At 46.0% G+C, this 25,970-nt stretch overlaps 1 protein-coding gene across 1 annotated transcript in view; it reads left to right on the top strand.

The window, feature by feature from the left end:
* The window catches only part of abca4b (ATP-binding cassette, sub-family A (ABC1), member 4b), a 134,600-nt gene extending 114,079 nt beyond the window's left edge, over nucleotides 1-20,521 (top strand). The window contains exons 42-51 of the mRNA XM_078560822.1: nucleotides 7,149-7,278; nucleotides 10,849-10,966; nucleotides 11,053-11,115; nucleotides 11,239-11,345; nucleotides 11,566-11,707; nucleotides 13,719-13,853; nucleotides 15,867-15,970; nucleotides 16,064-16,156; nucleotides 16,762-17,011; nucleotides 18,995-20,521. Coding sequence (XP_078416948.1) covers nucleotides 7,149-7,278; nucleotides 10,849-10,966; nucleotides 11,053-11,115; nucleotides 11,239-11,345; nucleotides 11,566-11,707; nucleotides 13,719-13,853; nucleotides 15,867-15,970; nucleotides 16,064-16,156; nucleotides 16,762-17,011; nucleotides 18,995-19,168 — 1,316 coding nt within the window. The 3' untranslated portion in view covers nucleotides 19,169-20,521. The remainder of the gene's footprint in view (nucleotides 1-7,148; nucleotides 7,279-10,848; nucleotides 10,967-11,052; nucleotides 11,116-11,238; nucleotides 11,346-11,565; nucleotides 11,708-13,718; nucleotides 13,854-15,866; nucleotides 15,971-16,063; nucleotides 16,157-16,761; nucleotides 17,012-18,994) is intronic.
* The last annotated feature ends 5,449 nt before the right edge of the window (nucleotides 20,522-25,970 follow it).

Below are 25,970 nucleotides of genomic sequence, written 5' to 3'. Positions count from 1 at the left end.
GACATGTGGGCATGAGAGCAGGGTGGAGTGTTGAAATAGCAAGCGACAGGGAGGTCTGGGTCATGCTTGCGGACAGACCGAAGGTGTTCCGCAAAGCAGTCACCCAGTCTGCGTTTGGTCTCTCCAATGTAGAGGAAACCGCATTGGGAGCAACGAATGCAGTAGACTAAACTGAGGGAAATGCAAGTGAAATGCTGCTTCACTTGGAAACAGTGTTTGGGCCCTTCGACGGTGAGGAGAGAGGAAGTAAAGGGGCAGGTGTTGCACCTTTTGCGTTTGCATGGGAAGGTGCCGTGGGACGGGGTTGAGGTGCAGGGGGTGATGGAGGAGTGGACCAGGGTGTCCCAGAGGGAATGATCCCTGCTGAATGCCGCCGGGGGGGGTGAAGGGAAGATGTGTTTGGTGGTGGCATCATGCTGGAGTTGGCGGAAATGGCGGAGGATGATCTTTTGAATGCGGAGGCTGGTGGGGTGATAAGTGAGGACAAGGGGGACCCTATCATGGTTCTGGGAGGGAGAGGAAGGTGTGAGGGCGGATGCGCGGGAGATGGGCCAGACACGGTTGAGGGCCCTCTCAACCACTGTGGGTGGAAAACCTCGGTTAAGGAAGAAGGAAGACATGTCAGAGGAACTGTTTTTGAAGGTAGCATCATCAGAACAGATGCGACGGAGGCGAAGGAACTGAGAGAATGGGATGGAGTCCTTACAGGAAGCGGGGTGTGAGGAGCTGTAGTCGAGGTAGCTGCGGGAGTCGGTAGGCTTGTAATGGATATTGGTGGACAGTCTATCACCAGAAATTGAGACAGAGAGGTCAAGGAAGGGAAGGGAAGTGTCAGAGATGGACCATGTGAAAATGATGGAGGAGTGGAAATTGGAAGCAAAATTAATAAATTTTTCCAGGTCCAGATGAGAGTATGCAGTGGCACCGAAACAGTCATCGATGTACCGGAGAAAGAGTTGTGGGAGGGGACCGGAGTAGGACTGGAACAAGGAATGTTCCACATACCCCATAAAGAGACAGGCATAACTGGGGCCCATGCGGGTACCCATAGCCACACCTTTTATTTGGAGGAAGTGAGATGAGTTTAAGGAGAAATTGTTCAGTGTGAGAACAAGTTCAGCCAGACGGAGGAGAGTAGTGGTGGATGGGGATTGTTCAGGCCTCTGTTCAAGGAAGAATCGGAGAGCCCTCAGACCATCCCAGTGGGGGATGGAGGTGTACAGGGATTGGACGTCCATGGTGAAGAGGAGGTGGTTGGGGCCAGGGAACTGGAAATTGTTGATGTGATGTAGGGTGTCAGAGGAATCACGGATGTAGGTGGGAAGAGACTGGACAAGGGGAGAGAGAATGGAGTCAAGATAGCAAGAATTGAGTTCCATGGGGCAGGAACAGGCTGACACAATCGGTCTGCTGGGACAATTCTGTTTGTGGATTTTGGGTAGGAGGTAGAAGCGGGCCGTCCGAGGTTGAGAGACTATGAGGTTGGGAGCTGTGGAGGGAAGATCTCCAGAGGAGATGAGGTCAGTGACAGTCCTGAAAACAATGGCTTGATGTTCAGTGGTGGGGTCATGGTCCAGGGGGAGGTAGGAGGAAGTGTCTGCGAATTGACGCTCAGCCTCTACGAGGTAGAGGTCCGTGCGCCAGACAACAACAGCACCACCCTTGTCAGCAGGTTTGATGACAAAGTCAGCATTGGACCTGAGAGAACAGAGTGCAGCAAGTTCAGAGAGAGACAGGTTAGAGTGGGTGAGAGGAGCAGAGAAATTAAGATGACTAATGTCATGCCGACAGTTCTCAATGAAAAGATCAAGAGAAGGTAAGAATCCAGAGGGAGGGGTCCAGGTGGAGGGAGAATATTGGAGGTGGATAAGAGGATCTGTTGAACAGGGAGAGGACTCCTGCCCAAAGAAGTGAGCACGGAGACGAAGGCAGCGGAAGAAGAGTTCAGCATTGTGCCGAGCCCTAAATTCGTTGAGGTGAAGGCGTAAGGATATGAAACTAAGTCCTTTGCTGAGCACTGAACGTTCAGCATCGGAGAGGGGAAGGTCCGGGGGTATGGTGAATACACGGCCGGGGCTGGGATTGGGAGACGGGATGGGGACAGAGGGACGGGCAGGGGTGGAGGGTCCTGGATGGGTGTTGGTGTCGATGAGTTGTTGGAGCTTGCGTTCCTTTGCACCTGAAAGAAAGAGACAAAATTTCTTGTTAAGACGTCGGATGAGATGAAGAATAAAATGAAACTGGGGGCAAGGACAGCTTACAGATAGGGTGAGTCGGTGCTGCTGGAGGGAGAGGTCGAGTGTGTTCATATGGTGGCGCATGGCACTGAGTGTGGATCTCAGGGTGTGATGAGAACAGCAGTCCGAGAAACGTTGTTTGTCCCGGAGATACCTGTAATCCTGGGTGGGTTCGAAACATGAGGGATGGACCTTCAGTTGGAATCCACATGGGGTAAGTCGGAGACAGAGACAGTCACTAAGGAAGGAAATATGGCTGTGAAAGCAAGTTTTAGTAAACACCTTGTCGAACACCAGGAGAGAAATGGAAAGCAATGAAGGTGAACAGGGCAAAAGAGACAAGTGGAAATCCTGTCGGAGAGAGGAGCAGTACTTCTTCAAGGTAGGCATTCTTGGAAGAGAAGTGGCAGTCAATTAAACACTAAGATAAAAGCAAAATACTGCGGACGCTGGAAATCTGAAACAAAAACAAAAATAGCTGGAAAAACTCAGCAGGTCTGACAGCATCTGTGGAGAGGAACACAGTTAACGTTTCGAGTCCATATGACTCTTCATCAGAACTAAAGAAAAATAGAAATGAGGTGAAATATAAGCTGTTTGAGGGGGGTGGGACAGGTAGAGCTTGATAGAGGGTCAGTGATAGGTGGAGGTAAAGAAGAGTTTGCCAAAGATGTCATAGACAAAAGGTCAAAGAGGTGTTGACGGTGGTGATATTATCTAAGGAATGTGCTAATGGTGACATTAAGGGTAGAAAGCAGGACGAGCAAGGTACAGATAGCCCTAGTGGGGGTGGGGTAGGGGGAAGGGATCGATGTAATTCTGGCGATGGTTAACATCCTCTCAATTTTGCCTTCCTCCCATCTTGCTTCTGCCCGACAGTGTAGCTGAGATTGAGGTCTCCTCGAGCTGAACTTTGCCAGCGGTTTTGATCAGAACGCTGATATCAGGCCAAAAAGTGGGCCCCAAGCCTGCACTTATCGGCAACGGGACTGGCTCTGCAATTTTACCATTTAAGAATGGTGGGCGGGCCACCTGTCAGAGCCGACAGCTCTGAACTCATAGCAGCCCCACCAAGAGAGGTAGGTGCTGCTGAGGCAGGTAAGAGGGCTTAGAGCACCACAAAATGGAGATGCCCTCGGACTGGTGTTTAAATAAAATCGAGGAGGGCCCTGGGCTGCTGCAGGGGGGCCATCCCACTTGGCGGGTGGGGGGGGGTGCTGTGCCGCCGTGGAAAAACTGCCAGCGGCCCCCTAACATGGCCCTAAATTTGGGGCCTTAACTATGAAAATTGACCGCCTGCCTCTGTGGCCCGAAGGCGATCTGGGTGCAGCAACCACACTGTAGATGCCTAAAGAGGCCAAAAGCTGATCCGCTTGGCTCACTTGTACACTACCAGCAAGTTGTGGGCAGCAGCCATGGCCCCAGAGGCAGCTCACCGGTTGCGACCGGCCTGAGGAACTGGCCAAGGGCGGCCCCATGGGGTGTGTGAAGCAATCGAGAGCACACCTACTCATCCTGACCCCATAGGTGAAGTATAACATTTTGTACCCTGCTTTTTGGTGGCAGCTGCCAACTGTTCCGCCATTGGCCACTGATTTACGATAAAGAGAGGCTGACTGCAGCGTACTGCACCGTCCAATTTGCTAAAAGGAGCCTGGGACAGGCGTTAACCCTCCCACTACTTGGTAGTGGGGCCTAACCCCTGTTTCAGGTGAGTGCCCAGGACACCTTAACCCTAACCAACACCTTAACCAGCACCCCACTTCTGGCATGGATTGGGCACATGGACACCAACATGTCAGACTGGAGGCTTCAGTGCCCATTTCCTGCCGCACAAAACGTGCACTGAGCAATCCGTTTCTAGCCCTGAGAGTTGCACGGGCAGGATGAGCACAATATAACTTAATATTGAGATTGTACTTGGATAGAGACGAAGGGGCCAACTCCATGACTGCAAGGGTTACAGAAGCAGGAGGAGGCCCACTGTCACCACCATGGACCAATCAGGGACAGTCAATAAATGTCTTTTTGACACAATTACAGTGAGTTTTTTTTTATTCTTTCATGGGATGTGCGCATCACTGGCTGGGCCAGCAATTGCCCATCCCTAATTGCCCTGGAGAAGGTAGTGGTGAGCCATTTTCTTGAACCGCTGCAGCCCTTGTGGTGTTGGTACATCCACAGTGCTGTTAGGGAGGGAGTTCTAGGATTTTGACCCAGCGACAGCGAAGGGATGATGATATATTTCCAAGTCAGGATAGTGAGTGGCTTGGAGGGGAACTTGCAGGTGGTGGTGTTCCCATGCATTTGCTGCCCTCGTCCTTCTAGGTGGTAGAGGTTGTGGGTTTGGAAGATGCTGTTAAAGGAGCCTTGGTGAGTTGCTGCAGTGCATCTTGTAGATGGTACACACTGCTGCTACTGTGCACCGGTGGTGGAGGGAGTGAATGTTTAAGGTGGTGGATGGGATGCCAATCAAGTGGGCTGCTTTGTCCTGGATGATGTCAAGCTTCATGAGTGTTGTGGGAGCTGCACTCATCCAGGCAAGTGGGGAGTATTTCATCATATTCCTGACTTGAGCCTTGTAGATGGTGGACAGTGTACAGCATAGAAACTGGCCATTCAACCTCATTGGGCTTTGCGATGTCTAAGCTTCACATGTGCCTCCTCCCATCCCTCATCTAACTTTAACAGCATACCCTTCTATTCCTCCCTCGTGCTTATTTGGATTTCTCTTAAGTGCATCTATGTTATTTGCCTCAACTGTTCCACATTCTAACCACTTTTTGGGTTGCCTGCATCCTGGAGACAAAGATATATTAAAAAAAATAATTAAAAGATGAGTTGCCACTCATCCCTGCTTTCGTGCACACCCAGGACTACCTTGGCTGAATCCACTGGTTTTGTTGAGCTCCTGTCTATCCTGGTCCATTGCAAATCGACCGGCCTGCATCAGATTGGAAGAAGGGACATTTGTATTTCTATACGTTCACAGTAGTTGCCTTGGCAGTGCTGAGAAATAGCAGCTTAGTCAGGCCCCACACACTGTGCCACCGTACCACATTGTACAATTCATAAAAATATTTTCCAGACATCCCATGAGATTCTTGACTGACGCCTTAAGGATCCTCCAACCTGAACAAAGCATTGAACATCCTGTGTGCAGGGCTCTCCATGACAGGACTGCCTTCGAAAATCTTTGCCAAGTGCAGAGCTGGGGAGACTCGGCCTTGTGGTTTTTGACCCCAATATCCTCTGCCTGTTGCCTGGCATTGGCGGCATGATGCAGAGGGAAAATGAGCCCGTCGTGGATGTCGATTCAATAGCAGTCTCCTGAAGGGAATTGGTTAAATGCTTGAGGGAGAAAAATATTGCAGGGATATGAGGAAGGAGCGGGGGAGTGGGACCAACTGTATTGCCCTTCCATAGAACTGGCAGACCTCAATAGGCTGAATGGCCTCTGGAGTGTATTGAAAATTGTAATGTGCATTTTGTCTACTTAAGGCCACCATATGTACTGACAGAGGATGTCTAGAAGGAGAATAAAGGAATCCATGTTTCAACAGCACACGTAGTTCTGATTCTTAATACTTCTTACTGTTTCTTCCCAAGAACTTAACAGCCCCCTACTGTGCTACTACTATTCTATGACTGCTGAAGTGCAGAGGCAGCAGCTGTTTATTTTTCTTTTAATTGTTTTCTCTCTTACTTTACATCTGTCCCCTGACTTAGGTTTGAAAACAATTGTATAAAGCACCTCATTCTGTACAAGTGAATGCCATCAGACTTTTCACTGGAATGTTGTGGGGACAACTCTGTTGAGCCTAATTGTGTCCTGATCCAATTGTCCCGACACTTGTTTTTTTTTGGAAAATATACATTATTCATAAAATATCTGAAAGAACATTACAAAACATTTCAAAATGGCCATCACAAAAAGTGCAATCATATTCAACTTTTCCACTTGGATCATGAGGTGCTTCAATACAATCAATAAACATTACAGACATTTCAATATGGTCATTACAGACAGTCAGACAGTGCAATGGTATTCAAGTTATCAACATAGATCATGTTGCACTCTGAGGTGCTTCAATACAATTATGATACATGTAGTATTCACTGTATACATTCAATGTGAGTCATACAGCCCAAGGGGTCTATACAATTCCCAGACCATCGGTGCACTGTGGCAAAAAGGTCTTAGACAGCAAACTTTCCCCATTGCGCCTTTGTGGTGGCTGCCCCAAGCTTTAGTGCGTCCCTCAGCACGTAGTCCTGGACCTTGGAATGTGCCAGTCTGCAACACTCAGTCAGGGACAACTCTTTGCACTGGAAGACCAACAAGTTTCGGGCAGGCCAAAGAGCGTCTTACACCGAGTTGATGATCCTCCAGCTGCAGCTGATGTTTGTCTCGGTGCGTGTCCCTGGGAACAGCCCGTAGAGCACAGAGTCCTGTGTCAAGGAACTGCTCAGGATGAACTTCGACAAACACCACTTCATCTCTCTCCAGACCTTCTTTGCAAAGGTGCATTCCACAAGGAGGTGAACAATGGTCTCTTCCCCACCACAGCCACCTCGAGGGCAACGTGCGGAGGGGGTGAGACTCCTGGTGTGTAGGAAGGATCTGATGGGGAGGGCCTTTCTCACCACCTACTTGTACTTTCAAAAAGGGGACACTGGATGACATTCCAGAACAGGAACTCTGGATGAATTTCCCCTTGCTAGAGGTCAATTGTAATGCCCTTAGCATCATCCTAACTGAGTTATACTGACTCAGCATAGACCAGGATTACAATCTTTGTACACTAACACATCAGCATTGAAAATCAGTCGATATTTGTGGAAATTAGTTCAGAATGGTTTTCAAGGTATACAAGCTTATTTGTTAATATGCTGAATCTTGCTTTGCAGGTGAAGATTTTTATTTTAACCCATTCCATTGGGAGTTCATTGGCAAGAACCTTACAGCCATGGCAATCGAAGGAGTCGTCTACTTCCTTTTGAATCTCATTTTCCAGCATCGCTTTTTCCTCAACCATTTGTACGTATACACTTTTCTCCAGCTTATAACATTTCCTTCCTCTATCACATGTTGCCACTAGTGTAGTTTATCCATGCTCACTCACCAGTGCCTTTAATATTCCTCTTTTTCAAGCAACAAATTTGCCTTGGAAAAACAACTTATGAATCCCGTTTCAACAACAATTTGTAGTTGAAAATTCCACATCTAACCACCTCCATGGATAGAAATCATCTGTAACCCTTCCTTTCATTTCTTTGTGTTTAACTTAATGTGTGTGCCCCATGTTAACATCTCCCAGTTCAATGGAAATAACTGTTTACTTAATCAGGACCATCCATAATTATGAAGACCTCTATCAGATCACTCCCTAACTTTCTCAACCCTAGTGAGAAAAGTCCTAACTTCTCAAGTTCCATTTCATACTTGGAACTATTCATAAAGTATTCTAATGAATCTGTGTTTGTACCTGTAAATTTATTTTTATGTTCTTCCTTTCATGTGGTTATCAAAACTGAGGGATATTGATTAAGGGACTTTAAGGTAGCACAGGTCTTGTGGGACAGTGGGTAGTGTCCATACCCCTGATTCAGAAGCTCTGGGTTCCACACTCCCTTGGACTTGATGGCCAAGGTAGGCACATTCATAAAGCGGACAAACAGGTTGATTATCAACCTGCAAATCCTCCGAACACATGCTAATGGCAGGTGGTAAGAGTGGCAGAGATCCCTGGTCAGCTGCCATGTGATGGAAAGAACATTGAAGCCCCTACCATCACTATCCATAGCTCCAGACTACAGCCTGCATTTAAAAGTGCATGTTGCTCAGTAACTCAGACTCCCAGAGTGATCTGTAACACACCACCACCAAAGTGCAACACTTCAACATTAAGAACTTGCATTTAACAGCCTCCCCAGGTGCTCCAGAGCATAATCAGAGAGAAAATTAATGTTCAGTTAAGAAAGGAAATATTGGAAGGGGAGGATATGGGTTTACAGGAACGGCCTTAATGCTAAAAGGTTAGTTAAGGAAAAAGAGGGACCTATCAGAGATGAAGATGGAAACTTGTGTGTAGATGTAGAGGCTGTGGGAAGGGTTTTGAATGAATATTTTGTCTCCGTGTTTACAAAGGAAAGGGAGGATGTAGATATAGTAGTCCAGGAGGAACACTGCGAGATATTGGATGGGATAGTCATAAAGAGAGAGGAAGTACTCGAAGGGTTGAAACCCTTGAAAGTTGATAAGTCACCAGGGCCAGATGGATTGTTTCCGAGGCTGCTGAAGGAAGTCAGGGAGGAGATAGCAGATGCTCTGAGGATGATTTTCCAATCTTCACTAGATACAGGGGAGGTACCGGAGGACTGGAGAAATGCAAACGTAGTTCCATTGTTTAAAAAGGGATCAAAGGAAATGCCAAACAATTATAAGCCAGTTAGTCTTACATCGGTGGTGAGCAAATTAGTAGAATCAATCCTGAGAGATAGGATTAACTGTCAAGTGGAAAGGCATGGACTAATCAGGGATGGTCAGCATGGATTTGTTAAAGGAAGGTCTTGCCTCACAAATTTGATTGAATTCTTTGAGGAAGTGACAAGAAGGGTTGATGAAGGTAATGCAGTGGATGTTGTGTACATGGATTTTAGCAAGGCATTTGACAAGGTCCCACATGGCAAATTGGTCAGGAAAGTAAAAGTCCATGGGATTCAGGGTAATGTAGCAAACTGGATAAAAGGTTGGCTTTGTAACAGGAAACCAAGGGTAATGGTTGATGGATGCCCTTGCGAATGGAAAGTTGTCTCAAGTGGTGTTCCACAGGGCTCGGTGTTGGGACCCTTGCTGTTTGTGTGAAATATTAACGATTTGGATGTGAACGTGGGGGGCACGATTGGGAAATTTGCAGATGACACAAAGATTGGCCGAGTAGTGGATAGTGTAGAAGATAGCCATAATCTCCAAAACGATATAGATGGGTTGGTGGAGTGGGCGGTAAAGTGGCAGATGGATTTTAACATAGAGAAGTGTGAGGTCATACATTTAGGGAGGTCAAACAGTTAAAGGGATTACAAAGTAATTGAGAATATACTAAGAGGGGTAGATGAATTGAGAGATCTTGGCGTACAAGTACACAGGTCCCTGAAGGCAGCAGTTCACGTAGACAAGGTTGTAAAGAAGGCATATGGAATGCTCTCCTTCATTGGCAGAGGTATAGAATATAGAATATAGAATAAAATAAGGATATAATGTTGGAATTGTATAAAACACTGGTGAGGCCACAACTGGAGTATTGTGTGCAGTTCTGGTCACCACATTACAGGAAGGACGTAATAGCTCTGGAGAGAGTGCAGAGGAGGTTTACAAGAATGTTGCCAGGGTTAGAAAAGTGTAGCTATGAGGAGAGATTGGATAGGTTGGGGTTATTTTCCTTAGAACAAAGAAGGCTGAGAGGTGACTTGATTGAGGTGTACAAAATTTTGAGGGGAATAGATAGAGTGGACAGGATAAAATTGTTTCCCTTGGTAGAGAATTCTAGAACCAGGGGACATAGATTTCAAGATAAGTGGCAGAAGGCATAGGGGGGACATGAGGAAGAATTTTTTTACGCAGAGGGTAGTGGATGTCTGGAATTCGCTGCCCAAGTTGGTGGTAGAGGCAGAAACTCTAAACTCTTTTAAAAAGTATCTGGATCTGCACCTTAAGTGCTGTAAGATGCAGGACTATGGGCCGGGTGCAGGAAGGTGGGATTAGAAAGGGCACCTGGGTGTCCTCAGGCTGGCATGGACAAGATGGGCCAAATGGCCTCCTTCTGTGCTATAACTTTTCTATGGTTCTATGGAAGAGAGGGAAGTGAGTGGAGGAAGTGTTTAGAATGGAAATCCTAGAGCATAGAGTCTAGGTGAGTGCAGGCACATTCATCAATAATGGGGGCAGAGGAACTAGAAGATGCACAAGAGGCTGGAACTGGAGAAACTGGACTTTTGTAGGGCTGGAGGTGGCTACAGAGATAGGGAGAGAATGGGCCACGAAGGGATTTAAACACAAGGATTAAAAATTTAAATTGGAGTTGCAGGGGAACCAGGTGACAACGTAGGGTAGAAGAGATGGATGAGCAGGATATAGTGGCAGGATTGGATGTGAAAACGTAAAGGATAAAACTGGTCTACACCATTGGTAATACAGAAACTGGCTTCAACTGAGGGAGAGAAACTAAAAATTCGCAGCCAATTTGCCATGAATCTTTTTTTCTATTATTGGCCCTTAGTAAACTATTTGATTTTAAGTGTAAATCTTTAAATAGCTATGTGCCTTCATCGTCTTGAGAACTTGGAGTAAGCTGACAAGTTGACATAGTGAACATTCATGTCTTCTGATTAGCAAAACATCACAGATGTTCTTTTCCTATTGGTTCACTAGTAAATTTATCCAGCAGCTGATGGAATCTACAGACTGGAGGGTTCATTTTACAAGTGAACGCTGGTGGCATAAGCTGCACCCACTCGCTGCACATGTCACGATTTCTGGCTCATTCGAACTTTAATTAGCCTTTAGCCATTGTATCAGCATGTACGCTGACTGTCTTTCTGTTCGATACAGGCCACCAAGTCTCAACAACTTGCCTGCCATTGAAGAAGATGACGATGTAGCTAAGGAACGCGAAAGGATTCGGGGTGCGGGCAAGCACGACATTTTGAGAATAAAGGAACTGAGCAAAGTGAGTGGAACCTGGCCAGCCTATTAATGTGGGTGTATGTGAGGCGGGTTAATATGTTGAACTAATGTTGAATTCTGTTCCTACAGTATTACATGGGGAGAAACAGGCCAGCTGTGAATAGAATCAGTGTAGGCATTCGACCAGGAGAGGTATGTTTCATCTTTCAAATATATACATAGGCAACCATATATCTGCACCAGTATCCTCGGTAGACATGTTTCATTGAACAGGATCATAATGTCTTAATCGTGCATTTTTTGTCTGTACTTTAGTGCTTTGGGCTTCTGGGTGTCAATGGCGCTGGAAAAACAACTACATTCAAAATGCTGACAGGGGACATAGATCCCACCTCTGGCGAAGCTTCAATAGCGGGCTACAGGTATACTGCAGTGAAAGATGAACAGCATCCCTGCACGCTTGTAGGTGCCATTAGAAAGTACAGTTAGATATTTTAAGACAAAGTCCATCAGAAAATGAGTCCTCAAGTTTTTTGTTTGAGCTGTTTGGTAGAAATGAAGCAATCGGAAACAAATGTGCCATCTTTGCTCATGATGCTTTCTCCTAAAACTCAGTTGCTTTGTCTTGTGAATCTTCCCCAGTATTCTCACCCATATTGACGATGTTCACCAGAACATGGGATACTGCCCCCAGTTTGATGCTATCGATGACTTGCTCACGGGCCGTGAACACCTTTTACTGTACGCAAGGCTGCGTGGTGTCCCAGAAGATGAGATTGACCGGGTAATTCAGCCAATGATCACTTTTTTATGCAACTTATGGCACAAGTGTGACTGAGACCAGTGTATAAGGAGAAGAGGGGACTTGCTGTAATGTCTCATTGAATGAAATAAACTTTAATGCTTGTGACCTTTAAGTACTGAGAAGGATAAAGATCTCAGATAACTGCTGATAGCACTGTCAGGCAGCAACAATACAGAGCACCAACGTAGCCAAGAATCTTGACAGCAAGACACAAGTATGACCTGCTGAACTCTTCCCTAGTTACTATAAAGTGCCTTTAATGCCGTAAAACATCCCAAGGTGCTCCACAGGAATGTTATCAAACAAAATATGATACTCAGCCACATAATGAGTTCTTAGGATAGATGACCAAAGAGATACATTTTAAGGAGCGTCTTAGGAGAGAGATGTAGAGAAGCATAGACGTTTAGGTTGGGTATTCCAGAGCTCAGGGCCCAGGCAGCTGAAGGCGTAGCTGCCAATGGCGGAGCGATTAAAATCGAGGCCAGAATTAGGGGAGTGCAGATATGTTGGAGGGTTGTAGGGCTGGAGGAGGTTACAGAGATAGGGAGGGTTGCAGGGCAGGGGGAGATTACAGTGATAGGGAGGGTTGTAGGGGCAGGAGGAGGTTACAGAGATGGGGAGGGTTGCAGGGCCGGAGGAGGTTACAGAGATAGGGAGCATTGTAGGGGCTGGAGGAGGTTACAGAGAAATGAAGGGTTGTAGGGCTTGAGGAGGTTACAGAGATAGGAAGGGCCGAGGCCACGGAGAGATTTTAAATCTTGCCTCAAATTTTAAATGACATAATATAAAGTTAGTGAAAGTGATATTTTATGCTTTTAAAGTGATTTTGACAAAATCTGGCAGTTCCACACTAAAATTCAGTGTTAAGCATTTCAAAACGCTTAAACCTTATTGTCAAAACAATGCTTTGTTTCTGTCAAATCACCTACACTACCAGAGCATGGTGTGAACTGAAGAAACGCTGCTCAAAATAGAAGCAAAGCACAGCTTAGATTCCGGACATGGCACCATCAGTGACGCTGTCGAGTACTTTAACTCTAAGGACTGCAGAACTTTTTTTCTTATGCTATGATCATAGAATATTCTAGATTAGCATTGGGTCCTCCCTTTCCCCCCTTCTGCCTACCCTCTCAAGGCCTAATTAATCACCAGAAACCAAGACTATACAAATTGCCTTAATCCCCGACCCGCCTTGTTCCCAATATAATCATTAAACAAAGTCACTCAGGAAACCTGGATGTGCCATAGTAATTCCTGCAGACAGGTAATGGCTCCGTAAGATATATAGGTGAGGGAACGTTTTTGAGGATTCCATAAAAGGGAATTTGAAATACTAAGAAATAAGCTCTGGGTCCATAGATACTTCCATAGTTTTATTCTGTGTATTCACCATTGGACATCATTCTTGCGCTTTTCTGTTGGAGTTTATTATAACATTGATCCACCACCGCCAATTGGGATTTTATATACCTAGGTTTATATATAGGTGAGATGGCGGCATAGAGGCCTAGGCTAATGCTCTGGAGACTTGGGTCCAAATCCCATCACGGCAACTGATGGAATTTAGATTCAGTTAATAAAACCTGAATATCATATTGCCACGGAAACTATCATCAATTGTTGTAAAAACCCACTCATGTCCAATGTGGCTGACTCTTAACTGCCCTCTGAAAGCCACTCAGTTCAAGGACAATTGGGAATGGGCAACAAATGCTGGCCTTGCCAGCGATGCCCACATTCCATGAAGGAATAAATATATATATGTATATACCTACCTATCTACCAGAGTGCCAACTGGATTTAGTTTCACTGCACACAGATATTCATTGGGCTCCAGCAGGTTAGACTGAGCATTCACTGCCCAGAATGTGCCCTTGCTACTGCAGAATATTCAAGCCTGCGAGTCCATGGGTGTTCCCCAGAAAATGATCTCCTGACTGTTCCAGTGGTGTGTAAGGTGCTAAATTTCTATCAATCCCACTTGCAGGTTGCCGACTGGGGCATTGAGAAGCTGGATCTCACTGAGTATGCTAATCAGATAGCTGGCACGTACAGCGGAGGGAACAAACGCAAACTCTCCACAGCCATCGCCCTCATCGGCTGCCCTCCAGTTGTGTTACTGGTAGGTGGTGTTGCGCTTCTTTACTCCCATCCCAGCTACATCCCAGAAGTGGCTCGAGAGTGACCCCATGCCTGAATGCTCAGGAAGCATTACAAACTGTAGCTCTGGACATGACACCAGGATGTCCCTCTTTGAGTCATCATGCTATGTCAAAGACTAAAATCGCACCGCACCATTTCAGTAATGGAGGGGGCGGGGGGTGGTTTAATCAAGTAAATAAGGAAAAACTGTTTCCACTGGCAATAACCAGTGGATACAGATTTAAGGTGATTGGCAAAAAGGACCAGAGGAGAGTTGAAGAGAAATTATTTTTATATACTCTCTTATATCTGGTATACACTGACTGAAAAGGTGGTGGAAGAAGATTCTACTTTAACTTTCAAAAGGAAATTGGATATTTACTAGAAAAGAACATTTTTCAGGGCTTTGAGGAAAAAGCAAGGGAGAGGGACCAATTGGATCAGTATTTGAAAGAGCCAGCACAGACATGATGAGCTGAATGGCCTCCTCCTGTGATATAAATTCTACGATTGTAGTGATTTCCTTTATCTACAAAATATTAACAAAGGTGCTAACCCATTTATACTGAACTAGTTAATGTTTTCAGCTTTGTAGCAGAGGGAGGAATCCCACATTCGTTACAATCAGCCACCACAATTTCGACCTAATTATTCTGTATTTCTGGGGAAGGAATAATTCATTGCATAACTGCTTCAGGTTGTGCGTATTTTGTTTTCTGTTAGCTTTTCCAAATTTCTCCCTTCTCCTCCCAGAGAGACTGCTGAAGTACAGATCCATTTGTAGGGCTAGGTTCTGCATTAGGTGCTGTGTGTTCAGGAAATAGATATTACTGTAGCAACGAACCCCTCTATAGGATTGCATTGTGTCTTTCATTCACCACTGAAGCATCCTTAAGGGTCGCCCGTAGCATCAATGAAACTTTCCCAGCTTCAGAGCAAAGTTTTAAGACATTTGGGATCCCTCCAGTAGAAAGAATGGGAATATTCAGAATATAGACTCATAGACGTTTACAGCACAGAAGGAGGCCATTCAGCCCAAGTGGTCAACAAAGATCTGACTACACTAATCTCATTTTCAGCGCTTGGTCCATAGCCCAGGAGGAATATCTAAATACTTCTTAAATGTTACGAGAGTTTCTGACTTGACTACACTATCAGGCAGTGAGTTCCAGTCTCCCACCACCCTCTGGGTGAAAATATTTCTCCTCAACTCCCCTCTTAGCCTTCTACCTCTTACTTTAAATCTATGCCCCTTGGTTATTGACCCCTCTACTAAAGGAAAAATTGCCTTCCTATCCACCCTATCTATTCCCCTCATAATCTTATATACCAATATACTGTACATATATCTTATATATCAATACACTGTGGCAATAGCTGCCTAACATCTGTTGGATAAGTGCAGATGCGCTAAGGCCAAATACAAATGTGCTAAGGATCCTAACGTTGCTTTAAATTTCCCCTAAAAGCTCTACGACTGAGTAAGACAAGAGCAACCATGTCATTTGAAAAGTAACGTCTCAACATTCTGCTCTGTCTAATGGACAATCCTGAGTTGGTCATATTTCATTGTTCCCTTATCGTCGCTGGGACAATATTCTGGAATTCCCTGTACCGCCACCCCCCCCCCCCCCCCCCCCAGCCCCCCCACCTCCCCCATCACCACAAGGATGGCAGCGACTCGACAAGAAGCCTCACCATCAACCCCTTCTCAGGGCAAATAGGGATGGCAAGAAACCTGGCCATGCCAGCATCTGCCATATCCTGAGAGAGAAAAAAAACCAAAAAAAAACCTCTTCAGTTGCAAAAAAAAGTTAGTGTTATATTAGCAGCCATTTCTTTGAGAGAAAAAAATGGATAGTTTTAGCAACATTGACTGTAAGCCTGGTTTTTTTGCATGTCCAATGTTAATCAGATTTAATCATTAAATGGTGAGCCATTGCTTGTAGCATGGTTAATATTCATGTTTTAACATGTCACTGTGTTCTGTTAGGATGAACCAACTACAGGCATGGATCCAAAGTCTCGTCGGTTCCTCTGGAATTGTCTTCTCGGTATTATCCGGAAAGGAAGAGCTGTAGTGTTGACCTCACACAGGTGATTGCACCTTTTTAGTAACCTCTTGTTGAACATAAATAATTTCCTTGCACTAGACATCCAAAAGTGACCAGTTTTTCTGCTCCCTTACAGCATGGAAGAATGTGAAGCTCTCTGCACAAGACTGGCCATCATGGTGAATGGACAGTTCAAGTGTCTGGGTACCACGCAGCACCTGAAATACAAGTAGGTCCAAATTCATTGCCAGCCTTCCCAGTTGTGCTGCTACCTGTCAGAATTTACACGTTACAGGATGGGTTTCAACAGGGCGTAGGTTCTTAGCGCAAATTTGGACACAAACTGCTCTTGATTTTCCATCTGTTCATTTTAATGGGAGGCGATTCATGTGCAGTTTGTGCCCAAGTTTGAAATGGATACTCTCAAACTCTTCATCCCAAGCCCTGGGGAGGAAAATCCACCCATGTGGCTTTGAGCAACGAATGTTGTTGAAGCCTTCTTTATTTTTGACAGCTGCTAGAAAGCAATCTGTGCAGCTCCAGTCCTTCAATCATTTGTAGAGGAGGGTGAATGATGTTACAATAATGCTATTATAATCTGATGCATTGTTGACCTATTTCACAAGATCCCCAGATAAATATAATTAAGGAAGGTCATTCAGTCCATCCTAACTCATCAGTCTTAATTTGGAGCTGGAAAGACTAGCTATTACTTATTATGAATTATTAGACCATGTCCTTTCCTTAATGAGTTGTTTGCTACTCATTGATCAGGTGAATATCATACAGTGGGAAGGTGCTTTATAAACCGCTGACTCATTTTTCATTCATCAGGTTTGGCGATGGCTATGTGGTGACTTTGAAGATTCAAGGGACGCAGCCTGGAGCTTCACCTGACCTGAATCCAGCAGAAGCATTCTTCAAGAGCAACTTCCCCAACAGCTTGCAAATAGAGAAACATCACAACATGATCCAGTATCAGGTGTCTTCTTCATCATTATCCAAAATCTTCCAGTTACTGATCTCCAACAAAGAACAGCTGAGTTTAGATGAATACTCAGTTTCACAAACAACTTTAGACCAGGTAACGGAAACAATATGTGAAATATTCCCTATCCTCCCATCAAAACTCAACGTCTTTTTGTTTTTTCAAGCTTTCTCTCTGTAATGATTTTCAGTTTAGGTCTCCCTCCTTTCCAGGAGATCCAATGAGCAGCTCCCAATTCACTACCAACACCTAAGAAGGCCTTGTTATATCTAGGAAATACCAGCTGACCCTAAGGTGCCAGTCGCCTTCCACTAAACACTGTATCCTGGTTCAGGAAAGCAGCACATCACTATTTGCCCCTTTGAGTCTCTGACTGGGAGAGGAGGGGGTTCTCCATGGCTTCATTGTGCTTCTCTTTCACACAAGGAGCCAATAGAGAGCAAACACAAGCCACCAGCAACCCATGTTCACACAACTAAAACCAACCCCCATATCCCAACAACAGAATTGCTGTCCCACATTGTCAAGGGTCTGTGATACTCTCAGCTCTTAAACCTGAAGTTTGTTACACTACAATTGAGGGGGTCTGCAGTCAGCTGCAATCCTTTAGTATAAAGGTTTCTTTAATTGGACTTTTCATTCTCTTACATTTTGGTTATCTGCAGGAAATGAAAGCCCATTGCAGGACTGGATGACAATCTTACTATTGCAAATTGCTCTATTAGCCAGCAGTTTTCTATTTCACTGAGTAGAGAATGAATCAATGCCAAAGTATATGTGCATATTCATCAAATATTCAGAATATTCCTTGACTACATTCCATATCGCTTACACTCTTCCTTTCTGACTGATCAATACCTATCCCTCAATCAATATCACACAAAACAGATTATCTTATCATTATCACACTAATGTTTGTGGGAGCTTGCTGTCCGCAACTTGACTGCCGCGTTTCCTGCATTACAACAGTGACTACACTTCCAAAGTATTTCATTGGCTTTAAAGTGCTTAGGGACACGATTGATTGTGAAAAGCGTTTTATAAATGCAAGCCTTTCTTGTACTCCAGAGTTCCCTAACGATCCATCCTTGACTCCATTTCCCCTGTCTAAATGCTGTTCCTTGGTGCCATCATCCACAAGGGTGCTTCCATATGCACTACAATGACAGCCAGCTGTATCCCTCCCCTCTATATTTCTCAATCACTCCACTGCCTCTACTCAATCAGATTATTTTCCGGACAACCAGCGCTGGATGATCCTTAACTTTTTCTAGCTAAACATTAGGATGACCAAAGCCATCATCTTCAGGCCCCCACCACAAACTCCATGCTCTCACCACCAACTCTATCGCCCACTTCAGCCACTGTCTCCGGCCGAACCAGAATTTATATGACCTCAACATTCTTTTCAAATGGAGCTGAGTTTCCAAAACCCATTCCTCTCCATCACGAACTTCCAACTGCATAAGTACAGGTTTGAGAATCACACCTCAGCTTATCCATGACTGAAACCCTCATATATGCCTGGTCATTTCTAGGCATAAACTTCAGTTCATCCAAACTATATTGTCCATAGCCTGTCCTGCGCCAACTCCTGTTCTTCCCTCACCCTGTCCTTGCTGACCAACATTGGGTCCCAGCCCACCAAGGGCTCAAATTTAAAATTCGTGTGCATCACGTTGCCTATCCCTGTAACCTCCTCCAACCCAATAACTGCCCCTGAGCTCTCTCTTACTCTGCACCCTCTTCTCACTTTTACCTGCCATTATTGGCCAAATCTCCACTTTCCATCAATAAACTCCTCCATCCTTCCACTCCCTGCCTTCCTCTATGACCCTCCTTCAATCACCTCTTTGACCAAGTGTGGAACATCCCTCTTAATCGCTTACTCTTTGACTTGACACTCATGTTTCCTCATGCTTCTGTGATGCATCTTGGGACATTTTTCTGCATCAAAGATGCTCTATATAAATACAAGCTGTTGTTTCTTCAAATAAAGACTATGCAAACTCTTTTACACAGTTGGCTTGGTGGTGTTGTCGAGTTACCAGAGCTAATGCTTAATTTACCTTTGCGCAGGTATTTGTGAACTTTGCCAAACAACAGGTGACTGAGGATGAAAATCTTGCTCTCCATCCGCGTGCTGCTGGGGCTAGGAGGGAGGTAAAGGTAACACCAGCTCCAGTGGAACCCACTCAACCAAATACTACCAACACTTCCACTACTAAGGCAAATAAGGAGAAGCAATCTTGAGGAAGTGCCAACAAAACAGCAATAAACAGACTGCACTACATGGACTAAATCACAAGCATTCTGACTGTGACATCTCTCCTCAGAGTGATTACAATAACACAAACCCCACATGTGACAACTCTACAGTATCAATGTGACTACAATTACCGGGATCAGCAGACGGTAACATCAAGTTTTGTGACATACAGATTAATGAGCAGCCAATCTCAAAGATCATATATGTTTAACTCTAATGGCAAGCCTACTATCAAGGAGTATGATAGCTATAAATTGTGCATGGCTGAAATCATCTCTCAATGTCGTTACATAGATGCCTGCAGAGGAATTCATTTTAATGTTGTGCATTCCCCATAACCTACAGCATGCATATATATATGTAATATGGGTGTGTATATATATATATTATATATATATATTATATATATACACACATAGAAATTAAACCTTTATGTACTAAATGCCTGTTGCCTACATTCATTGTCATATAACATCTTCAAAAGTGGGTTTCTGTACATATTTAATATGAAATGGATTTGGAGACCTGTAATGACTGTGTAACATTCTCTAGATCCAAATAAATAAAATAAGGGGAAGATTTCCTCCGTGGGCTACATATTAAACCTTTTTATAAAGAATAGGCTTAGAATTTTACTGTAGCTAAGACAGATGAAATCTTCCCCCACAGTTCCACTTTGATAGTTCTCAGAAATTAGTTGTATAAAGCTTATTCCTGCAATGCCTGATCTGATGGCTGAAGCAATAGCAGTGACATATGTGCATGGTATATAGCCTGTGCTCTGAATTCTGAATTATAATAAAACTCTGACTGAGAGTGGCCTGAGATAAATCAGCACCAGCATGAGAATGTTCCTGGAGTCTCATCACGTATTAAAGGCGATTTTCAGTACATTTTCAATTTTTAATGGTACTTAGAATGGGTCAAAAACATTATAGATTTAAGATGACAGAATAATTGATGAAGTTCTAAATCCAGCCACAGTTTAATGTGATTACCTGACACTGTCAGCTACAGTTAGTAGACCTAAGAACCCTGCCCCTATCTTTCTACCCCTCCTAAACCATTTCTTCTCTCTCACACGGAAACACAGACACACACTTTTATATTTCAAAAACATCAGCTCGATACAACATTTTTCACTCTGAAAGACTCCTGTGAGAATAGCTGAAACAATAAGAGCTGGGAACTCTGGAGAAATGTTGTACATATAGACAGCATGCACTCTGCTGCACTCTTGACCATTGAATAGATAACTGTTAATATACCTTTGGCAAAAGAAATGAGAACAGATGTCATGCACATAAATAATAATAAATTGTCAGAGTTATTAAATACCTGAGAGTGTCTGAAATTGCAAAGTCAGGGCTTTAATAACATGGTTCTTCATGAAATCTTAGTCGGGGGATGCTGAAGTAATCAGAAATTTCCACTGCAATCAGCAATATTGGCAAATTTATTGTGATGATAAATAGCAAGTCCCACCAGCTTGACATGCAGCGTGCTTAATCTCCAATGAAGTCTTTCTGATGCATTCAGCACAAAAACCCATCCTAAAGCGCGGACTACACTCCATGTTCTTCAGTGTTCTATTGACACGTCCTACATGTTATGAATTCATAATGTGACTGAACTGCTACTTACTGTGGAAGGAATGGCAACACTAGAACTGGCAGTGAAAAGCATGGGAAAATGTTGGCTGAGCTGACCCTTTCACTAGCCTCTGGGTGAAAGTAGATGCAATTATCTCGACAGCAAGTAGTTTTTACCTGCCTATAATAAATCGGCTTTCTGCAAACTCTTTATACTCTTAAGTGTTAACAGCAAAAACACTGAGGGACTGGTTCCAAAATTTCTGACTGATCACCCCTCCCTGGCCTGCGAACACTGCAAAGTCCCCACTCGCCAAGGACATCCTTTAGGATGAATGGAATTCAAGTCTGAACTATAAATACCCCACCATCTGCACTACATACTCCTCCCAGTCTGTAATATATACACTGCACAATCTGCACCGTACGCAACTTAAAGTCTGCACTATATCTTCTCTAAGGGGAGAATTTTCTCTCTGTCGGGTGAGCCGGTCGGGAGCGGGCGCAGGCGGACGCGGAGCTGATCGCCGCCTGCCATCGGCTTCCTGCTGCCATTTTACGAAAGAGTGCAGAAATCTCCCTGAGGCACAGAGCTGCCTTAAAAATATTCAGTGACCCTGCCTCCACCACCTTCTGAGCCAGAGAGTTCCAAAAGTCACACAATCCCCTGAGAGAAAATAATTCTCCTTATCTCTGTCCTAAAAGGGCAACCTCCTAATTTTGAAACAGGGCCCCCTAGTTCTGGACTTATCCACAAGAGGAAACATTATTTTCTCTCAGAGGATTGTGTGACTTTTGGAACTCTCTGGCTCAGAAGGTGGTGGAGGCTGGATCACTGAATATTTTTAAGGTGGAGGTAGATAGATTCTTGTTAGGCGAGAGAATCAAAAGTTATCAGAGGTGGATGGAAATGTGGAATTCAAAACACAAACAGATCAGCCATGATCTTAATGAAAGGCGGAGCAGGCTCAAGGGGCCGAATGGCCTACTTCTGCTCCTATTTCGTACGTTTGTATGAAAGCATACACTACTCCATCATAAGGGAAGTTAGCTGAAAATGTGGATATCGTTAACAGAATTGCAGCCCCCTATTTGTATAAAGCCAAAGCCAGCACTGTCATCCCCTCCATTCATCACCCCCAGCCCATTCACAAACCACTGGCTGGATCTCCTGCAGACCTCACACTGAGAGTGTTGACATTCTTCCTCTTCCCCCCACTCTGTTAATGTAACCCCTTCTACCTGTGACCCAATGTTAACTGGTTTCTTCTGCCCCTCTCTCTATATCAGAAGTAATGGGAGCCTCCTGCTCTATCCTGGTAATAAAGGCAAAACCCTTTCCCCCAATCCCAGCCCTGATAAATCTTCCCAACATCGCTCACCTCCACCCCTACTGGAGAGAGCTTGTTTGTCTCTGTCCTCTTTCGTTGCTATAATTACTCCTTACCCCCTTCCCTGCCATCTCTTACCCTGTACCCATCCTCTTTCCTTCCCCTCTCCTATTCACACCATGTCCACCTTCTTCCCCCAATCCTCCTCCTCTCCCCTCCTCTCCTCACTGCCTCCCCTTGCTCCCTCCCCAACCTTTAGCCCTTCCTGGCCTGAATGCTTCACTTGGCCTTGATTCCTCATGGGTAAGGCCATGAGAGTCCAACCAGTGAAGTATTGGCACAAAATTCCTGCAACCAGTCGATAAATGATGCCCACTGTTCATTAGACGTGACCATGTCCATCTAACACTGACGATATTTTGCTTGCCGAATTACCAGGCGTGCAAGACAGGAAGAGAGCAACACCCTCCACGGGTCAACGTGCCAAGGATCCCCTTAACCAATCAGAATGAAGAATTCTGAAATTAACAACAGAGCCTCAACAAGGAATTGTAAGTTAAGAGTGGCGTCAAGTCAGGTACAGAAAGAGAAACAGAAAAGGGAAGAAAGATTAGATTAAGAGAGAAAATAGAAAGAAAAAGTAAAAACAAATCAATTCAATTTTTTAAAAATCTTCAATCAAAAGCTGAAGGCATGAGATTTCACACTTGTAATGGGTAATTTTCGGTGCCTGACTGTCTGGTTGGCAGCAATTAACATTCAACTCATCAGTAACAGGGTGCTTATACTTAAAGCGACTCCGTGACAACTTTACTTCACATCTACAGTGCAAACTCATGCCACTCAATGCATTTGGATTCCCTTTCACAAAGCTAACCATGAAATGGTGCACCTTGGACAGCAACTTTCCATCAATCCGCGCATTTGCCTTTCCCTGAAGTTGCTGAGGCATTTGCACTTAACTGCAAACATTTTTAACCTTGTTACTTTGACAGCAATATTGGGCTGCTACGTTAGGTATGTGGGGTACGTATTCTGTGGAAAACTACTGCGTGTGTGAGACAAATCCCAATCCAAAGTGTTCAGGTTGATATCTGTAGGTGGCACAGCGATCAGACTTTCAGTGTCGGAGGTGCCAACCTAGGGCGGAATTATCCCAGATTTACACTAAGTGCAGTAGCGGGCGGTTAAAGCCATGTTTTACCCGCCGGCCGCAATGGCGGCTTCTCACGCCGTATCTTCCCAAACCCACCGCAATAATTATGCGTTCCCAGGGAACACGCTGTTTCCATGGCGGTCGGACTCTCATTCGCCGGCCATGCCATCACCTCGCCGCTTCGTCACGCCAGGCACCGTATTTAAGGTGCAGCCGCACACACACCTCTCAGTGCTTCCGGCCCACGACTGCTGCACGAGAGACAGGATAGCCTCGAAAGGCAAACTGCGGCCTCCCATTTCAGTGACGTATTCCTCAAGCGCCTTTTGATCACTGTGGAAGCCGCCGTGATGTCTTCTACCCCCGCTCTGGCCGCAGGATTGGGCAGCTGCATCACCCGTCCAGCATAGGAGGCGGTGACAGCAGTGGTCAGCGCCAATGCCCTGCAAAAGAGGGCAGCCGCGACACGATGAATGGTCTCATCAATTCCGCCAGGGTAACTCGCTCCTCTCATCACTCTCAACTCACAAACTCCCAAACCCATCGCACATCCTCAGCGATCTCACACCTCAAGGAACAACACCACTAACTCTCACTCACGCCCTCACATCTCTATCAGGCTCATATCCTCTGGAGCTCATGTCCTCATCCTGTCCATGGCTCCGCTCACCACACAAGCATTCCACATAGTGCCATGTGTCCTGCTCACCCTCTCTCCTTCTGTTTCCACACAGGGGAAGCTGGCTCACAACAGCAGGGAGAGATCCCAGACCGGGAGTGGAGTGGCTCCATTCAGCCCCTCACTCACTTTGAGGAGTGTACCATCGCACTGACTGGTGAGGGCGTGGGCCATGCCTGTGGCAACGGTGATGTCTGCCAAGCGACCGACACCCTCAGCCAGCCAGTCCCTCCGCTCCACCCATGTCCTCACCTCCAGCCAAGAGGGCACCTCCTCCATTGAAGAGCTGGAAATAAGCAGCCTGGAAGACTTGTCACGCGCTTACCCACACCCTCCACCAGCGCAGAGACACACACCTCGGTGGAACCTAGATTTACAGCAGGCTTGAGTTCACAATCTGGTGGTCACCACATGGACGCGTGTCCGCAGCAGGAGGAGGCAGGTTTGGCCTAGCTCCCCGGCACTCGGAGGACTGCTGGGGAAGAGGCAGCTGTGAGGTCCGAGTTAGATGATGAACCTCTGCCTTCCAACTCATCCTGGAGAGTCTGCAGAAGGCGGGGGAATATCATGCAGAGCTGTTGGAAGCCCTCAACAGAGTGGCTTGAGAGTCAGAGAAGTGTGTCTGCCTGCTCTCTGATGAAGTGGTGCCCACGTGTGCGCGTATGGAGGTCTCCATGTGGAGGATGGCAAATGCCATGGAGACCCTGGTCCAGCAGAACGCAGAGATGTGTGCAGACCTGCACTCCATCACGGGAGCCATGGGTGAGTTCCTGCAGTGCTAACGTGAGAGGGAAACGGGGCACCTCAACGTCCCTCCAGGTGCTCCTTCCCCTCAAGGAGTCAAGCTGGGGCCCCCGCGCACTCGAAAGGAGGCAGAGTGGCAGCTGGACACCCCTTGGTCATCCACTCAGTAATCTGAGAGGCTGTCGTCTCCCTCTGAGTCCCCTTTGCCAGTGAGCCCCTCAACTTCGTCCTCTGTCACCACAGAGGGAGCAGCTGACAAACGAGTGATTCTGGAGGGAGAAGTGTATGTGGGATAGGGCCTTTTGGATGTGGGACAGGGCCTTTCGGAGCTCCGTGCAGGCCCTCTCCTAAACAAGCGGATCCTTCCCGTATTACACCACCTCAATGTCATGAGCATTTTCAATGCTGCCTGTTGGGGTTTGCTTTCAGTTGTCCACCTGAGCTGACCTGCATCACCACCCACCCAATGATCACACTCCCATGAAGCACCTGACCTCACCCACGACTCTTGTCTCACTTGCAATTTGGACAGTATGGTTTTGATTCGATTTTTAGTGCATTCCCCGTCCTTTGCCTTCCCCCATCACCCATTTCCTTTCCCCCATCACAGTCGACCCCTCACCGGTATCACCTTCCACCTCCCCACCATGACCTTCCAGCCACAATCCTTTTTCCTTCGGGGATGTCCAGGTGAATGTGCACATTCTCTTCCTTCTCAAAAATCCCACCCCATCCACATTAACCTCCCCAACCTCCTCCTTCGCACCTCCAGGGTCCGTGTCTGCCTCCTAGGCCCCACCAACCACCCTCGCCGTCCCTTCTACCACTAACATCGAACCCTCACCCTCCCACCTCACTCTGCCCTCGGTCATTCTCACCGTTCCCTCGTTCCACGCCCACCCTCAGTTCATTCCCCAGGAGGTAGTCATGGACTCATCAGAGCCCTCCCCTACATGTTCACCTGGACAACCTGCCCCTCTGGAACCCTTCCCTCCTTGGAACCTCTTCCCCCCCCTGGACTCCCCCCGCTCCCTGCCTTGGTTCCCCCTGGACTCCACACCCGCTTATTCCTTCCCCCTGCCTGACTCCTTCCTCCACCCTTACTCCCTCCCCTCTCTGCACTCCTTCCCCCGTCCGAACTCCTTCCCTGACACCTTCCACCCCCTACCCCTCCTTACGCCTACCCACCCAGTTGCCATCTTCTCCCCTGTTACCCCCTCCTCCCTCTGCACTCCCTCCACCCTCCCAACCTCACCCCATCCTGACACCTCTTCCTCTCAAAGC

This window comes from Cetorhinus maximus, chromosome 17 (genome assembly GCF_964194155.1).
Source record: "Cetorhinus maximus chromosome 17, sCetMax3.hap1.1, whole genome shotgun sequence".
Lineage (NCBI taxonomy): Eukaryota > Metazoa > Chordata > Chondrichthyes > Lamniformes > Cetorhinidae > Cetorhinus > Cetorhinus maximus.
The sequence above is the reverse complement of the archived record's forward strand: the minus strand, read 5'-3'. Positions and strand labels throughout refer to the sequence as shown.